Source organism: Oryctolagus cuniculus, chromosome 9, assembly GCF_964237555.1.
Source record: "Oryctolagus cuniculus chromosome 9, mOryCun1.1, whole genome shotgun sequence".
Taxonomy (NCBI): Eukaryota; Metazoa; Chordata; class Mammalia; order Lagomorpha; family Leporidae; genus Oryctolagus; species Oryctolagus cuniculus.
The window spans coordinates 1991535-2009047 of record NC_091440.1 but is presented as its reverse complement, the minus strand read 5'-3'; the positions used below and the strand labels follow the sequence as shown (position 1 = coordinate 2009047).

Genomic DNA, 17513 nt, shown 5'->3' with positions numbered 1-17513 from the left:
GGTGTGTTCACACGTGTGTGGTCTGAACGTGTGTGCATGTGTGTACATGTGGTTGTGTGGTCTCTGGTGTGTTCACATGTGTGTGCATGCATGCGCTGTGTGCACATGTGTGTGCATGTGTGGTCTCTGTGTGTACGTGTGTGCATTTGATGTGTGCACACGGCCTGGGTTCCCTGCAGAACCTGGAGAGGGAGGGGTAGGGGAGGTGAAGGCGGCAGCGACGCCGGGGCCGGGGTACAGGGTCCCTGTGGTCAGCCGTTCCCAGGGACGTCCATGGCATTCCCGGCCGCTCCCCGCCCGGTGTGACCCGGCAGGTCTCAGCCCCAGCATCCGGCCCAGCTCTGTGTGCTCCAGGCGCGTTTCAGTGCCGCGTGGGGCCCAGCTTAGCCGCACAGGCGGGCTCGTGGCCGCCCCTGCCCCTCGCGTTGGTGACTGAGGGCCTTGTCCTCGGGGGGTGCCGGGGCCAGAGCTGTCCACCACATCGTCGTGCTGCGTGGACTAGGCCTCGGGCAGCCCCGGCTGGGTTTCAACTGCCGAGGCCCCGGTCCCCGAGAGTGCGTGCGGGGAAGGGCAGCCCCGGCCGGGTTTCACCCGCCGAGGCCCCGGCCCCGAGCGTGCGGCTGGTGGCTGAGGCTGAGCGCTGTGGTGTGCCCGGCCCCCAGGACAACAAGAAGATGAAGAAGTCCCTGGAGGAGGAGCAGCGGGCCCGCCGGGACCTGGAGAAGCTGGTGCGCAAGGTGCTGAAGACACTGAACGACCCGGCCTGGGACGAGACCAACCTCTGAGGGCCGGCCGCAGCGGGCCGCACTCGGGAGGCGCAGGCGCCCAGGGCCCCCGGCACCGCCTCCTGCCGTAAGTGCAGAACCAGTGCAGAGCCCGGCTTCCCAGACTGTTGGGATGTGACGGACACGCGTGCCCTGCACCTCCTGCCCCCGACCGCGGACCTGCGTGCTGCGACTCCCTCCCCACACGCCTTCCTGGCGGCCTGCACCCCTGCCGTGCGCCCACAGCCTGACCTCAGACCCTGTGCGCAGGCGCTGCAAGCCCGCGGAGCGGCCGCCCAGAGACCCGGCCCCCACGCCCCGTGGGCTCCCGGGCTCTTCTGTGGCCGGTCTGACCACTCCACGCTGCACGGTTCCATCCTCCCCCGAGAGTTCCAGCACTTGTAAATAGAATGTGTTATTTATTGTGGCCCCAGCAGAGGGAGGCAGCCGGCCTGGCCGCGACGCTGGGAGCTGCTCCCAAGGGCGGGCTCTCCCTCCAGGCTGACTGGGCACAGCCCCGCCCGTGCGAGCCGTCCCCTCGGCAGAAGCAAAGCAATACACAGCCCAGTGCGGCTCAGTGACTGCAGCCCAGAGGCCCCACCGGGGCGGGCAGGGCAGGGAGCCGGCCTCGCCCAGCTCTGCGGGCCTTGGGCCTGGGAGGCTGTGGGCGCTCCCGGCCGGCTGTCCCCTCTCCCTTGGCAATAAGCAGTGGTGACCCAGGGCCTGGCCGGCCTTTCCCTCCTGTGTCGGAGATGACGGAACCTCCCGCAGAGCAGTTGTCGTGTCTCTAGAGACCTGTGTGACAGCGGACGAGACCGCGTGACTGCGCCTGCTGAGCCCTGCCTTTGACCCGGCAGCCTGGGGGTTGGTTCTGTCCCCGCACCCCTGCTGACGAGGGCACCTTCTCCTGCCCCAGCCCTGCGGCTGCGCGGCCCCTAACCCGAGTCGCCAGCGCTCTGTGTTGGCGTTTTCTACCTGTCTGTCTTGTCTTTTGGTGAGCTGCTCTCCCAAGCGGCTTTCTGGTGTTGCCCAGGACGTGCGGCAGAGGCGGGGGCTGTGTGCCGGCAGAGCCGCTGTGCCCAGCAGGCGTTAACTCAGGAACAACTGCCCCGCCCCCCGTGCCTCTGCCAGCCGTCAGCTGTGGTCTGTGGCCGGGGTGGGCCCCTCCAGAGCCTGCCTTAACCGGGGAGGAGGGCCGGTCCGTGTAAAGCCTCCCCTGAGCTGAGCCGCGCTCACCGTGGCGGCCGTGGGCCCAGCGCCTCCTGGATCAGAGACGGGTCTGCAGGGAGGGCTGCCCTCTGGTGCGCGGCCCTGTGCCTGTCGCCCAGTGACCTCCGGAAGGGGAGGAGCTGGCGTGGACGGGCAGGGGTGTGTGGCCCACAGCTGTCCCTGCGGCAAGTGAGGCCGGGCGGGCGTCTCTCCCTGCACGTGGGAAGCACTTCCTCTTGGAACCGGCGTAGAGATGTAGCATCCGGGACTTCCCGGGCCCCGGGCACCTGCCTGGGCTTGTCCTGGACTCTGTCCATGCCAATCATTCTCTCCACCTCGGGGACCTTGGACGGCATGGAGCAGCCCCTCCTTGCTGTCACAGACCATGTCCTGGTGTCGACTGCTACAGTGTTCGCGCTGCGTTGTTGGAATCATTAAACTCGTTATTTTTCTTATGTCACAAAACGGTCCTCTCGGTTGTCTTTGGCGAGTCTGACGCGTGTGTGCCGCCCTCGCTGTTGCCGTTGGCTTTTTGAGATCTGGAAGCTCCGGTGTGGGTTTTGATGCCAGAGAGATACCGCTGCCGCCTGAGAGTGTGGACGGGAGACTGGGAGACGGTGGACGTCCAGGCGGCTGGGCCTTCGCGGGGGTGGCTGGGAGACGGAGGACCGTTGCTCGGGTGCCGGTCATTCGGCCAGGGCGAGGTCCTTCCTGAACGGTGAGCGGCTGCAGTGCCGCCCTGCGCCCGGGGTGGCCCAGAAAACCCTGTCCTGCAGGGCCCTCGCTGCCGGGGCCGTCATCTTGGAACATGGGCGTCGGCGGGGGGCTCGGGAAGTGCTGTGGGGATGCCTCTGCCGGCCTGGAGGGGCGTGTGTCGCCGGCCGGTCTTCAGACGACACTGCCGCTTGCGTCTTTCCCGGCGTCCAGGGGCCGGCAGCCACGTTCCCCCAGGTGCAGCAGCGAGGCCCAGGTGGGCCGAGAGCCCGGGCCAGCCCCGTCCTGGCGTCGGCCTGGGTGTGCTGGTGATGGAGGCGCGGGGAAGGATGGCCACGGGGACCCGGGACCCTGCGAGGTCTCTGTGTTCCCCGGGCCTGGCCGAGGTGCCCTGGGGACCGTCTCATCGCCAGCCCACAGGAGGCCAGCGTGGAAACTCGGAGGTTCCATGGTGTCAGGCACGCGAGCGGTCGTCTGGGCTGTGTGCTGGTGAGGTGTCCAGCGGCTGGGCCTTGATCTTCCTGCTCGTGGAGAAGACCGGGACGTCCCACGAGGATGGAGAAACTGCTGTCACCCCCGAGCCTTGTCCTCACCCTGCAGGGGCCGCCGGTGCCGAGCGAGCGAGTGCCGTGGCCTGGCGTGTGCGTGTGCTTGCACGTGTGTACACGTGTGTGTGGGTGCGTGTGCACGAGTTGTCTGCACCGCAGGCGTGGCCGTGTTGGGCCCTTCCACTCTCACTCCCTGTGGGACTGGCTCGGTGGCTCTGAGAGGGACGGCCGCTGTTGCAGAAACGCACTCTGACCACCCTGAACACGCAACCCCAGGTGTGCCGGCCTGTGGCTCGGGGTTTCGTCACCGCTCGGGACATCCGGGCCCCATATTGGGCGAGTGGTGCAGGTCCCGGCTGCTCCTGAGCCAGTGTCCTGTGAGTGCGGCTGGGAAGCCGTGGAGGGTGGCCCAGGGGCCTAGGCCCCGCCCCCACGCGGGAGACCAGGGTGGGGCTCCAGGCTCCCAGCTTCAGCCTGGCCCGGCCCTGGCCGCTGTGGGCCTCGGGGGAATGAGCCGGCAGGTGGGAACTCTCTCTGCCTTTCAGATAAAATGGAAACAAATAAAAAAAGTGAAAGGCCTGTGTAACCGTGAGACCGTAGCTGCATGGTTACTTCCAGAAACGTCTGCTTTAGGAGCCACGTCCTGGACAGTCCAGGTGCTCGGAGACGGGGACATCCCGGGGTCGTTCAGAGACTCTGAAAGGAAATGGAACTGAAAATGCTGCTTTTGTTGCAAAAAAGTTGAAATCCTTTAGGGTTTTCACAAGAACGTGTTTTTGATGAAGTTTTCCGAAGACCTCTCTTACGCATGGATTGCAACATCACCTGCACCAAAACCAAGTTTCAGCTCCGCGTCCCAGGAACTCTGCACTGCCCTGTAGGCGCGGCCCGAGGCGTCCTGCTCTGCCGCTCGCTCGGGCTGGCGCCGTGGACGCCTGGGGTGGGCCATCGGGAGGGGCGGGCTGTGACCTGTGCCCTCCTTGCCTCCGGCTCTGTCCTCTGAGAATTACCGGTTTGCAGCGACAGATGCCAGCCCTGGGTGTGCAGCCGCGCCCTGCCCAGCCCTGCCCTGCCCTGCCCTCAGTGTGCAGCTCTGCCCTGCCCAGCCCTGCCCTGCCCAGCCAGTGCTTGTGCAAACACACAGGGCTGTGTGGGCCGCCTTGCCCCCAGCTGCTGGCTCATGGTTGCCTCAGCTCCTGGCTGTGGAGACCACTGGATGGGTGTGACCCGGGGGTCTGCACCGTGTACATCTCAGGCAGGAGGGGTGATGGAGTGAGAGACCCAGAGGATGTGGTTTTGTGCCAAGAAAACAAGCAGTGGCCCCGAGGTCCAGCAGCCCTCTGTGCGGACGAGGCCGTGATTCAGGTGCACAGTGCTTCCAGAACAATCCGCGCACACAACTGCACGGCCACTCGGCAGCTCTGGTCCTCGTAAACCCAAACACACGCCCCCTCCCCCGGCCTGCCGCTGGCCTCCCCTGTGGGCTGCAGGGGAGAAGTGGGAGCGGGGTCTTCACCGGGGTGGCACCGGCTGTCCGTGGCGCCTCAATGGTCCAGAACGAGGCACGGGCGGCCCACGCCCCTGCTCACGTCTGCATCCTTGCAGGAGGAGCCTCTCCCGCCCCTCTCCCCTAACAGCCAGATGGAAAACACGCTGGTGACTCTGCAAATGTGAAGGTAGAAGCAGGAAAAACTGCGTACAGAGATATCCAGGGGAGATGGAGTTAGAAGTCTATTCTGGTATAAATCCACGCACAGCTTTTCCGTAATCCATGCTGGCCGTGAGCTTCTTGAAGACCCCCAAACGTAGTGACAGATGGGCCGACGCGTGGGTGGGCAGGACAAGCTCTGCTTGTGAGACGAGCGCGGCCCCCTGAGGCAGCTGGTGTGTGGGGTGCACACGGACCCCCTTGGCCCGGAAGCGCTGAGTTCTCGCCGTCTCGTGCACTTTCTCAAAGGCACTGGGCAGAGGGCACTGCCCCGTGTCGGGGTGGGGGCCAGGGTCTGGTGCCCTCTGGGGTGGAGCCAGGGACCAGAAAGACTGGAATCTCACAGGTCCTCTAAGGGGAGTCCTGGTGGGACATGGCTCCGTCGCAAACAGACGTGGAAGAAGGCGGGGGCCTCCAGGGTGTGTGTGTGTGTGAGAATCTCCCGTCCACCCCTGGAAGAGCGTGGACGAAGAGCCCCGTGGAGCTGCCGTCACGGAGCTGTGCCGTGGAGTGTCCGTGGTCAGTGCAGTGGGAAGCGGCTGTGGTTTTGGGGAGAAGACAGGAAGAGTAATGCAGGATTCAGAGTCTGGGTGCATGGCAAGGGGTCACTGCAGGGGGGAGGGACACGGGGAAGGCAGGGTGGAGGGCAGCGTGGCTCCACGGGACACACGCCCAGGCCTGTGGTGGGGGCTCCACTCCAGCTCAGGGTGGGGAGGTGGTCGTGGGCTGACCCAGGCTCGCCGACCACCTGGGTGACCCTGGGGCTGCCACACAAGACCAGAGATGGCAGGCACAGCACGTTCCGAGTGAGGGCTGCGTTTGCAGAGGGGCGGCCCCGATGCGGCGGGATGCCGGCCTGGGACCACGGGCACCGTCTGTGTGCTCCAAGTCGGCTCCAGGTGGCCAGAGGGCCCCTCGGGACCCTGGGAGGGCGGCGTGCAGCGCGCAGGCCTGGGGCTGCCTCGTGCCTGGCTCCGGTCAGCCCTGACCCTGGGGACGCTGTCTCCCAGGATGCCACTGCTGCCCCGTCTGAGGTGTTGCTTCTGTTTGTGGCCTGGGGCCAGGGCTGTTCCTCATGTGCACATCCAGCCACAGTGGACAGGGCTGGGGACTCCGAGCCATCCACAGGTGAGCTAGAGAGGGGCGCTGGCCCTGGGCTCCAGGCCAGCTCGCGCCAGCTTACACAAAGCAATGCTGGCATCCGAGGGGTCCTGAACCCTGAGGGAGAACTGTGCACGGAGGCCAGCTGAGCTTCTGAGGTCCTGGCCAGGTGGCCCGACGGCCAGGCCCAGGGCCCTCGGCTCTGTGGAAGGGAGGCCCCTTCGGCTGGGCGGAAGCAGCAGGTGCTGGGAGGTGACCTCAGACCCGAGTCGCAGCTTTGGTCTTTGGTGTCAGGGGAGGCAGGTGTCACTCACAGTCTGGATTCCCCTGGAAACTCTGAATGAGACTGTGTATCGGAGAGCTGTGTTGTCGCTGGATCGCCAGTCACCCTGGCTACCAGACACCCTGCGTCTGGGCGAGCGTCCGCATCCCGGCTGTGGCTGAGGGAACCCCCCTGAGAATCGTGGCCTGGACCTGGTCCTCACCCCACGCCCAGGGCCCCACGCCGACTGCCACTGTCCCATCAGCTCGCTGTGTCCGGCTGTGCATACCCGGAGGGACTTGGCACTTCCTCTCCTCTCCTGCCCCCAGGACGTCACCCCCCCCCACTGTCCGTCAGTGCGGTCACCCTCCCCTGGTTGACTGAGGTGCTCCTGCCCTTTGTCTCAGCGTCCTGCAAATGTGGCAGTGGACAAATCAGCAAGCAGCCATGAGGGCCAGCCTCGCCTCACAGCTGTGCCTCTGACCAGGACGTCAGAGCTCGGCTGGGTAGCTGCACCCTTGCCCCTCCCAGCCACGCCGACCTTGTCCCCTCCGCTCCTCTGCTTCCTCACTGTCATGTGGCTGGCACCCGGGTCACCCCACGTGGTGCCGGCTCAGCCGCCACACGGCCTCTCAGCTCGTGCAGCACCAGGGCCAGCTCGTCCCCTCGAGTCTCTGCTCTGCCCCCTGCCGCCGGCTTCCAGACCAGCTACCACCCAGCGCAGCCCTCAGCCCTCAGCCCTCAGCCGGGGATGGGAATGGATGACCCGTCCACCTGGCACGCGTGCTCGGACATCCGTGTCCCCCTGCGGCACACAGCCCCAGGCTCCTGGCCCGTTGGGCTCACTGCCGGCTCGCTCTCTCCCCACGCCCGTCTGTGAGCCAGCCAGCCACCCCCCGCACAACAGACAGCAAGCGTTGGCTGCTGTCCCCTGGTCCTGGCTGCCCCGGCCTTGCCCTGGACTGTGCCGACGCCGCTCCTCCTGCTCAGGGGGTTCCTCCGCGCAGCCGCAGTGGTGCTGGTAAGCATGACTCCTCCTAAAACCCCTTGCAGCTCCCGGCTGTGCTCTGAGCGGAGGCCCAAGTCTGGGCAGTGCCCATTGGGTTGCTGCCTCCTCACTCAGGCACCACGGGCCTCCTCTGCCAGCCCCAGCCCCGGCCCCCAGCACCCACTGCCCCCACCGCCTGGGACACGCCTCCCCCATGCATGACCTGCGCCCTGCTCCCTGGCCAACTCCAAGCCTCAGCTTTCTCCCAGCATCTGCAGATGGGCCCCGGGCTTGTCTGCTGTGGCCCCTACCCTGTTCTGTTCACCATCCCCTCCCAGGGGCAGCTGGAGAAACGGCACAGAGATTTCAGAGGCTGGGGCCTGAAGGCAAGCTGGCCCTTGGGGACTCGGGCTGGGAGGGCCTCTCCCCCAGCCCTCTGTGACGTCACGTGACTTCACGGGGCTGTGTGACGTCATAGCAGGCAGGGCCCTGGCACTGCTGCGCTGGCCCTGAGCCGTGGCTGGGGCTGGCAGGAGGTAGCCAGTTTCTGGTTTTATCAGACTCGTTCCCTGCTTGGGATTTGACTGAGAGGAAGACCCAGCAGGGCAGCAGATGTGCAGGTGGGCTGGAGGGCGGGAGGGGGTGCCCTGGCCAGGCCCACCCTTGGCCATGCCCGCAGCCCCGCACGCCTGTGTTTGTTTTCCAGATCCGCCTGAGCTGGGGCCCCCCTCAGCCGCCGCGATGAGGTACGCCCCGGAGATAAAGAAGTCACCGCCGCACCTGCTCAAGAAGTTTGCAGGTGACTGGCGATGCCGCGGGGGCGGGGGGGGGCGGGGGGGGCAGGGGGGCATCGCCGTCCTCTCCCAGCCTGCCCACAGCGGGGGGGGGGGGGGGGGCAGGCATGGGAATCCCAGCGCTGGAGAGCTTCGCTGTCTTTCTCAGAAGCGCCGGCCGAGCACCAAGGCCGACTTCGCTTCTCTCCCGGGGTGGGAGCAGAGCCTCTTCCCAAGTCGCCTTCTCCTCCTGAAGGGAAACGGTTCTCAGTGGGGACGCTGCCCCTGCTCCCAGTGTGGGCTCGAGGGGAACTGTGGGAAACAGGATGTCTTCCCACCCAAGGGGCGGGGAGGTTCTCAGTCCCCAGGCACGTGCAGTGCCGGCTCCGGCCGCACAGGCACCTGCTACTCGGGAACCCCTCGCTCCCGTGCGCGGGGCCCCTCGCAAGGCAGCAGGTGCCTTCCTGGGCTCAAGACCCCCAGGGGGGACGTTTGTGCTCCGGTTCCAGAGCACACAGCATGGGGCTGGGACGAGGGGGTGGCCGAGGAGCTGCAGAGAGGGCCTGGGAGCGGCCCCTCTGGTCCCCCGGGGGGTGGCCAGTAGCCGTGGCAGATGTGGGGAGAGAGAAGCTCATTGTCAGAGCCTGTGGGCCCCGCCTCGGGGCTGGGAGCACCAGGGGCTGTCAACAGGTGGCCTCGGCCCCGGGGTCCTGGGCTGGGACGGAGGGCGCTGCCGCCCAGCTCTGGGATGGCGAGTTGGGGCTGCAGGGGGCTGGCCCGGGGTGAGCAGGTGCAGGGGCGTGGGCCAGGGCGAGGAGAACATCTCAGGTGCATCTGGTGAGCCAGGGCCCTGCCCGAGCTCCCACAGACCCCGCTGCGGGGCCCTGTGGGGTCTGTGGGAGCTCCGTGTGTCCTGCGGGGTCTGTGTGAGCCTCCTGGTTCTGATCCGTGGTGCTCCTGCGTGCTGCCCGTTTGGGGCCGTGCGTCTGGTCGGGTGGCAAACGCACAGCGGGACGGAGCTGGCGGAGCTGCCCCGGACTGCAGCCGCTCCGTGTTGCCTCACTGAGCGGACACAGCTGGGCTGAGGGCCGGCTCACACGTGTGTGTGCTGTCGGGGGCCTGGGTCGCTGGGGTGGGCAGAGCCCAGCCAGCCCCCGGGGGCCTTGTGCCTGCGGGTCTAGCCTCTCGTCTGTCCCCCTGTGCCGTCCATCCTCACGAGGCTCCTCGGAGACTGAAGGGCTCCGGCAGGTGCTGGCTTGGCAGGTTCCCTGCCTGGGCTCCGGCCTCTGTGTCTCACGCGGGCACAGCCCCATCCTCGCCCTCTGCACCCCTGCCCGCCCACGCAGCCCTGGTGGCACCTCTGTGCTCGTGCCCCCGCAGCTGCCCACGCTCTCCCCAGCTCTGATGCCCGTGGAGGCGGGCTGGGTCCTGTGAGTGAGGAATGGACAGGTGAGGGAGTGCAGACAGGACCACCCTGGAAGAGAGCCGGCTGTGGCCAGCCAGGGCCACGGCGTGTGTCTGGGGTGTCAGCCTGTTGGCCCGCACCAGTCCCTTGTTGGCTGGGGGATCCGAGACTGGTGCCGGCTCCCCGGCGAGGGCCCGACTATGTGAAAGTACCTGGCACGGCCGCCATGCTCCTTGTCAGGGCTTGTGGGGAGGGCGGGGCCTGCTCCTCTCACCCCTGCGCTGGGGTGGTACTGGGCAGTACGCCCTCCGCACGCTCTGTCCCCAGCTCCTGAGTCCCCGCCCTGGGGCCTCCGAGGCCCGAATTTCAGGGTCAAAAGCCAACTCCAGACTTAAAAGTGGCCGCCCACGGAGCTTGCACGTGTGTGTGAGCGCCTCCTGAGCACGTGAACATCGCACACATGGCTAAGCCCCTTGTAAATCTGCCATGAGCCCGGTGTATAACCCCAGCACGCCACGAGCCTCATGGGCGAGCCCCACCAAGCCCGTCACCAGCCTGGCGCACGTGTGGGAGCCCTCCCTGGACCGCCTGGCACGTGGCCCCAGCCTCCCCCAGTGGCGGTGGCCCCCTTTCCGCCGCTGCCCGTCCTCCCACCTTCTCTTTGTCCCCATGGCTCCAGTGCTGGGCAGGGCGTGGGGGAGAGGCCCCTCCTGACCCCAGTGCCAGATGCATTGGGTTTCAGGAGTTTTATGTGGTTCCTGACACCCAGGAGGCTCGTGGGCCGGGGTTGTAGGCAGCAGGGAGCGGGGAGCCAGGCGGGGGCCATGAGCCCAGCAGTGTCTGTGGCTGCATGGCTCGGGCTTTGCGGTGCCCCCGGTCACACCTGGGAGCTTTTAGGCGCGTTTGCTGGAGTGCGCCTGCTCCAGGAACCCCCGGTGAGGGCTCCTTTCCTGCGGCGATGGTGTGCTCAGAGCGCCCGAGCTCACACAGGCCGGGTGCTGTCCTCAGAACCCCTGTGATGCGGTCACAATGCCACAGCGGAACCCTGGGGCTGGCCATTCTGGGGAATGCGCAGGCCAGGGTCTGGCCTGTGGGTGCCTCTCCCGTCCCGTCTTACGGAGCTGTCCCTGTGGGGAGGTTGGACCTGGGAACCCTGGCATAGCCGAGCGCCGACCCCTTCGATGGGAGGAGGCGTGCTGGCCGCCCCTACCACACGGTGGCCCCTGAAAACCACGCAAGGTGGGCGAGTCCGGGCGGGGGCGGGGCTTCCCTCTGCCTGGGGGTGTGATGCCACAGAGCATGTGGGACTTGACCTCTCTTTGTCTTCTCTGCTCCTGCACGTGTGTCCTGAGCAGATACAGAGGGAGGTAAGGAGACGCCGGCTCTGGAGGGCAGGGGGCTGCGGGGATGCCACCGGCGTGCGGCTCTGCCACCCCCGCTCTCAGCCTTACGCGGCTCCCTCGCTCGGTTGCCTGCTGCCCACGAAGCCACGAAGGGCTCAGCGCCTGCAGCCGAGACGGGACTAGGCCATTGAACTTGGCCCCCAGACGGCTCTGGCCCCGTCCTGGCCCTGCCCCCCCCCGCCCCCACCCCCCCGCCCCGTCTTCCGCAGAGCTCGGCCAAGCCTGCAGTCTCCCCCCCCTGGTTGGGAGGCGGCAGAACCGGGTTAAACCTTGGGTCATTTGAGTCCCACTTTCAAAACCCTGAAGCGATGCCCAGGCACACGGATCAGTTCCCGCGCTGCACACCGAGTGGGAACTGGGCCCACAGCACAACCTGCGAGCGGCCCCGGCCCAGCCCTCGGCTCCCTGCAGAGTGTGGCGGCCGGGCAGCGCCCCTACCCAGTCACCGGGGACCCTGCCTCGCTCTGGGCGATGAGCCCCTGGGGTCTTGTTAGAGATTTAATTCGGGTTCACAGCCAGTGTGACCAGCAGAACGGGAGCTCCCTGTGTCTGTCCCGTGGTGTCCGTAGCAGCTCCGCGTGTCCCCACGGAGTCTCTGGGAGTTCCATGTATCCCGTGGGGTCTGTGTGAGCTCCATATGTCTCCTTGGTGTCCGTGGGAGCTCTGTGTGTCCCGCAGGGTCCGTGGGAGTTCCACGTGTCCCATGGGTCCGTGTGAGCTGTGCATGTCCCTCGCGGTCTGTGGGAGCTGCGTGTGCCTGCGGGGTCCGTGTGAACTGCGCATGTCCTGTGGGGTCTGTGGGAGCTCCATGTGTCCTGCAGGGTCTGTGGGAGCTCCATGTGTTCCGCGGGGTCCGTGGGAGCTGCGCGTGTCCTGTGGGGTCTGTGGGAGCTGCGCGTGTCCTGTGGGGTCTGTGGGAGCTCCGTGTGTCCTGTGGGGTCTGTGGGAGCTCCGCGTATCCTGCGGGGTCTGTGGGAGCTCCATGTGTTCCTGCGGGGTCCGTGTGAGCTGCGTGTGTCCTGTGGGGTCTGTGGGAACTGCGCGTGTCCTGTGGGGTCTGTGTGAGCTCCACGTGTCCTGTGGGGTCTGTGGGAGCTCCGTGTGTCCTGTGGGGTCTGTGGGAGCTCCGCGTATCCTGCGGGGTCTGTGGGAACTGCGCGTGTCCTGTGGGGTCTGTGGGAACTGCGTGTGTCCTGTGGGGTCTGTGGGAGCTGCGCGTGTCCTGTGGGGTCTGTGGGAACTGCGCGTGTCCTGTGGGGTCTGTGGGAGCTCTGCGTATCCCGTGGGGTCCGTGTGAGCTGTGCATGTCCTGTGGGGTCTGTGGGAGCTGCGCGTGTCCTGTGGGGTCTGTGGGAGCTGCGCGTGTCCTGTGGGGTCTGTGGGAACTGCGTGTGTCCTGTGGGGTCCGTGTGAGCTGTGCATGTCCTGTGGGGTCTGTGGGAGCTCCGTGTGTCCCACGGGGTCTGTGGGAGCTCCGCGTATCCTGCGGGGTCTGTGGGAGCTCCATGTGTTCCTGCGGGGTCCGTGTGAGCTGCGCGTGTCCTGTGGGGTCTGTGGGAACTGCGCGTGTCCTGTGGGGTCCGTGTGAGCTGCGCGTGTCCTGCGGGGTCTGTGGGAGCTCCACGTGTCCTGCAGGCCCTGTGGGGTCTGTGTGAGCTCCACGTGTCCCGCAGGCCCTGTGGGACACGAGCTCCGTGTGTCTGTCCCCGCAGTGTGTGACATCCCCCTGTACGACATCTGTGACTACAATGTGTCCAGGGACCGCTGCAAGGAGCTGGGCTGCTGCTTTTACAAAGGCGTCTGCTATGAGAAGGCGGTCCCCGGTGAGTACCACGGGCGGCGCAGAAGGCTGGGCGTGGGTGTGACCCCGCGGGCCTGGCACGTGCCAAGGCCGTCCCAGGGCCCGCAGACCTGCCGCGGAGGGGCACTGCTCGGCCTCCCTCCTTCTGGAAGAATCCGGTCGTCCCAGCGCCCTGTAGGAGCCTGGGTGTGAGGACACAGCACCATAGCCACAGCTGCCGTGACAGGGTCACTGCTGGCCACCAGGACAGGGCTGCCATCCAGCCAAGGACCCTGAGGGTGACTGAGAGCCTCGAGAGTGCACCCCAGTCCCTCCGGCCTGGGGGCATCGTGGGGTGGGGGAGGGCAGTGGGGCCTCGGCAGAGCCTGGCGGCAGGGGCCGGAGCGCAGCTGCCCCTCCGTGTGCGTCCCTGGTGCCCGTGGCCCAGGGGCCCCTGTGTCTCCCCGGCCAGGCTGCAGCCCTCACAGACAGGGCCCCCAACCACTCGTCCCCAGCCTCCCCGTGCCGGTCAGGAGGCCCCGTGGCTGGGAGTGCTGCCACGTGCGGGCCACTCGCTGCCTGGCTGAGCTCTGCTGTGACTTCCTCCGGGCCGGGCAGCTGGCCCGTGTTTGGGGCCCCGCCCTGCGTGCCGACTCCGTTCTCGCTGGGGATGGCGAGGGAGGCTGGCGCTGGGCAGGTCGGGCGAGTGACGGGTGTTAGTGCTCTGTGCACTTAATTCCATGTTACGGGACCTCCCAGCAGCTCCGTGAATGGCTGGCTTGGCGCGCACGTCGCGCTGTGGCATAATCCGTGTCATTAAGGAGGTGAATGTGAGGAATCAGCCTGGGGCCTTCCAGGAGTCGCGGGTTCGGGGGGCGAGGCGTGCCTGCCTTCTTCCGTCCTGACTGGGGCTGGTCCTGAGAGCTTGACTTGAGCTTGCTGAGACGGCTCCCACACTCCCCCACTCGGGAACTTACCCAGACATTCCTTAAAGAAACAATGCTCTCCTTCGACGGCCACGCGCTCTGAAAGGTGTGTCGTGATGTGGGGTTTGTGAGCTGTGGTTGCAACGCGTGGGCTCCCCCAGATGCCGAGATCCAGAGCTGCCCTAACGATGAGAGCGTGGCAGGCATGCCGACGGTCGAGGGCATTCACTGAGCACGCGTGTGGCACTCACATGTGGCCCTGAACGCACACGCTCACCATCTCCGTGCCGGGGAACGCCCCACCCCAGACCTCAGCGGCTCAAAGGAGCGAGCCCCGCTTAGCCAGGGGGAGGGGCAGCGCTCGAGTCTCAGGGCCCTGCAGTCCGGCGTCCCCTCCGGAGGCCGCGGCCCCAGGCGCTGGACCGCAGATTGGTGCGGACATCAGGAGGCTGCAGCTTTCCCTGGCGCCGAGGGCGGCTTGAGTGACCTGGGGACTCGGCGCCCGTCTTCCTCGGGGCAGGACGTCCAAGGAGCAGCAGAGCGGACGCTGCGGGTGTCCTGACCCGGCCGGGGTCGCTTCCTCCCACCGCTGCCGCGTGGGTTCCAGGAGTCAGCCTTGCTCACAGAGGGAGCGGCGTCCCCAGGGTGTAGACGCCAGGAGGAGGGAGCCTGGGAGGCCGTGTTGGAAACCGGTTTCTGCCCCTGCCTCCGTGGGGCAGCCGCCCCCCCCCCCCCCGGGAGAGCCGTGATGGCAGGAAATGAGGGCACAGAGGGGACAGCGAGAAGCTTCCTCGTTTGCTCGGGCCCAGCCCAGGTCTCCACTGCAGCCTCTGCCTGAGGAGCACCCGTGGTGGAGCCGTGGCTCCCTGGGTGTTTCCGTCAGGAGCTGGGTGGCTTCTGCCCCCACGAGAAGGCTCTGGGACCGGGGTGGAGTCCAGGAGCCCGGCTGTAGTTAGAACCCGGCCCGCCGGCCCGGCAGGCTGTGTGCCCTGCGGCCGGGGCTCGGCTGCCCTGCGGGGCTGGGTCCTGTCGGCGATGACCACGGGGACGGCCACGGGGTTCCCGTGCGCCATGGGCTGGTGGAGAACTTGCTGGAGTGGGTATTCACAAAGGCTGAGCCCCCGGCCTCGGCGCTCGGGAGCCCAGAGGCCTGGACTCTGGGGCTCGGGCCTGCAGGTGTCAAGGGGGCAGGGAGGAGGACGCTGTTCGGCCAAGCCCGAGAGTAGGCAGAGCTGAGAGCCCCTGGAGGGGGCTGGGGGCGGGGCCTGCCACTGGGGGCGGGGCCTTGGGTGGGTGGGGCAGAGCAAGCCCATGGGGCCCTGAGGGACCCAGCACCAGGTTTGCAGAGAGCGCCTCTCTCCAGGGCATGCCGCTCCCAGTCCCTGGCCCCTGGGTGACTTGGGAGTGTGAAGTGCTCCTGGAGACAGGCGACCCTGGGGTGGCGGGCGCGCGCCTGTCCCCGCAGGGCTCCCCTGTTCTCACTTCTGAGCCGGCCTGGTCCTCGGGACTGCGGCCCAGTGAGCCCGCGTTTCAGTTTACGTCCAGGTGTTCTCCGCCCTGATCGTCATCATCGCCGGGGCCTTCATCATCACCATTATTTACAGGTGGGTCCTGGGCGGGTCAAGGGCAGGTGCTGGGGGGGGGGGGGCTCCTCTGCACCCTGGGGGCCCTGCACTCCCTCCAGCACTGCCTGCAAAGTTCCAGCCGGCACTTAGCGCACACCCGGAGCCCCCACGGGCACGGCAGGGCAGGGACCGTGGTGCCCTGTCCTGTCCCGCGGTGACTGACACCAGCACCAAGGAGGGCCCACAGCCCACAGGGCGGGGGGTGTTGGGCCCAGCCGAGGCCCAGGTTGTCCCCGGAGCCCAGCCACATTCTGAGCGCAGGGCTGCGTGAGTGGATGTGGCTGGCGCTGCTTTTGTCTTTGGGAGTCGGGAGGCCACAGACAGAACACTGGAGTGGACGTAAGAAAGTAAGACGAGAGCCACCCCCACCCCCGTATTATTTTATTTATTGGAATGGCGGAGTTATGGAGAGAAGGGGAGAGAGAGATCTCCCATCTGCTGGTTCACTCACCAAGTGGCCGCAACAGCCAGATGTGGGACAGGCTGAGGCCATCCAGGTCTCCCACGTCAGTGGCAGGGGCTCAAGCACGTGGGCCGTCTTCCGCTGCTTTCCCAGGCGCATTAGCGGGGAGCTGGATCGGAAGTGGAGCAGCCGGGACTCAACCTGGCGCCCACAGGGGACGCTGGCGCTGCAGGCGGCAGCTTAACCCGCCGCACCACGGTGCTGGCCCGAGATGGGAGCCCCTAGGCGCAGCATCGACCTAAAAGGATGCGTGCACGTCCCAGAGGCCGTCTCTGGAGCGCCGTCCCCGAGCACGGGCCCCAGGGTTGTCCGACTTTAGCTTCCCGGGCCGTGATGAAGTCTCTCCGCCTGTCAGAGTTGTTCAGGAGAGCAGGAGGGAGAAGAAGTCTTCCGCGGAAGTCACGCTGATGTCCGAGTCCAGCGAGAAGCCCGAGCCGCCCCCGTCCGTCAGCGAAGTGGAGGCCCCGCCCGTGAGCGATGAGCCCTCCAAGAAGAGCGAGGAAGGAGGTATGGAGAGGCCCCAGCCTTCCTCCCTCGGGCCCCCTGACCCGCAGGTGCTCAGCAGCCCCAAGGGACCTTCCGAGCAGAGCCAGGACTGTGGCCTCCGCTTGGGCTCCCTGGGGAGGGCTCTGCTCTCCGGCTGGGGCAGACCTTGTACATGGCACCATGTTCCGGGGCGGGGCGCTGCAGGGCTGTGCTGCGCTCGGAGCCCCACCTCCCTGCTCCAGGGCCTGTGGGAGTGGTGGTTAGACCCGGGAGAGCGAGCGTGAGATAGCCCAGCAGCGCCTGGGGAAACCAGGGGTCCAGTGTGGCACTGCCGGGCGACCCCACGGGGACCCGGGCGGCCTGGCCCTAGCCTGTCTCTGTGGGACCTTCCTGGGGGGCGGGGGTTGGCCTTGTCCAGGGGCCACAGCGTGGGGGCCGCCGGTTCTGAGCAGATAACTCACCATCGGGACGCCGCACCACGATGGGTTCCCAGAGCCCGAGGTCCTCTCCCGAGGTCACTGCAAACTCCACTTGGGGGAAAAATGTTTCTCCTTGTTTTTCCTTGCTTAGCTACCTTTACCATCTCAGAAGCCGAGGAGACTGAGGAATGAGGTGCGGGAAGGGGTGCGGGCTGCTGGGAGCCCCCCCAACCCTGGCTGGGACCGCCGCTAGGGGATGTGAGCAAGTGACTGCCCCACGAGAAGAAAATAAATGTATTTTGAAAATTGCTTCTCGCCTCCCGGCTCCTCAGCTGATGTGTCTCTCGGGCGAGCACGGGGTCTCCAGGCTTCCGTGGCGCGCTCAGCGCTGCTGTCGGCCCCGCGGCTGCTGGCATGGTGGCACCTGCGCCCCTGCTTCTCTGGGAACGGTCCCACCTGCCCAGCCAGGCTCTCGGCCTCCAGGCCCCCAGCCTTGGTGAGCCCTGGCCAGGAGCAGTGGGCAGTGCCACGCCCCTCACCCCAGGTCCTCCACCGCTGTCTCCTGGGGGCCGGCGAGAGCTCCCGTGAGTGTACACCACCTACGGGGGCGCCGTCGGGGTCACCGGGTCTTGTTCCCTCAGAGCTGTGGATTCTCGGGGGGGGGGCTCCCGTGCCCACAGCTGGAGACCCCCACACAAGCCCCCCCAACAAGGGAAGCCCCCCCAGAGCTGTGGATTCTTGGGGGGGGGCAGGCTCCCGTGCCCACAGCTGGAGGCCCCACACAAGCCAGCAGGGCAGGTGGACCACACACGCCCCCCCCAGCAAGGGAAGCCCCTCACTTGTTTTCCAGTTGGAACTCCAAGGGCCGGGGCGGGGCCTGCTCTGGGGGTCTCACAGGTGCCTTGCTGCCCCTCGCCTGGCCCTGGGCTGGCCCAGGCG

General features: G+C 67.0%; 2 protein-coding genes and 1 non-coding gene across 11 annotated transcripts in view; 2 read left to right on the top strand and 1 right to left on the bottom strand.

Annotated features, from left to right (window-relative positions):
- Positions 1-2438, top strand: part of ARHGEF7 (Rho guanine nucleotide exchange factor 7) — a 171967-nt gene extending 169529 nt beyond the window's left edge. For all 9 annotated transcript variants that reach the window (XM_070048561.1, XM_070048562.1, XM_070048559.1 and 6 more), the window contains one exon: positions 663-2438. In XM_070048561.1, coding sequence (XP_069904662.1) covers positions 663-785 — 123 coding nt within the window. In that variant the 3' untranslated portion in view covers positions 786-2438. The remainder of the gene's footprint in view (positions 1-662) is intronic.
- LOC127486498 (uncharacterized) lies at positions 2105-7715 on the bottom strand. The gene is made up of 2 exons (XR_011378697.1): positions 7606-7715; positions 2105-6484 (listed from the first exon to the last, which is right to left on the bottom strand). It is a non-coding gene; the product is annotated as an uncharacterized protein (transcript).
- Positions 7716-7780: 65 nt separating this feature from the next.
- TEX29 (testis expressed 29) lies at positions 7781-16883 on the top strand. Its single transcript, XM_051830507.2, has 6 exons — positions 7781-7914; positions 8001-8093; positions 12588-12698; positions 15116-15185; positions 16025-16176; positions 16726-16883. Exons 2-6 carry the CDS (start codon positions 8036-8038, stop codon positions 16764-16766), a joined length of 432 nt encoding a protein of 143 aa, XP_051686467.1. The 5' UTR covers positions 7781-7914; positions 8001-8035; the 3' UTR covers positions 16767-16883.
- The last annotated feature ends 630 nt before the right edge of the window (positions 16884-17513 follow it).

Excerpts from the sequence above, each read along its gene's own strand:
- TEX29 (XM_051830507.2), top strand. The coding sequence starts at position 8,036 with ATGAGGTACGCCCCGGAGATAAAGAAGTCACCGCCGCACCTGCTCAAG. Across the intron at positions 8,094-12,587 it reads CCTGCTCAAGAAGTTTGCAG|TGTGTGACATCCCCCTGTAC; the intron begins GTGACTGGCGAT and ends CTGTCCCCGCAG. Across the intron at positions 16,177-16,725 it reads CAAGAAGAGCGAGGAAGGAG|CTACCTTTACCATCTCAGAA; the intron begins GTATGGAGAGGC and ends TTCCTTGCTTAG.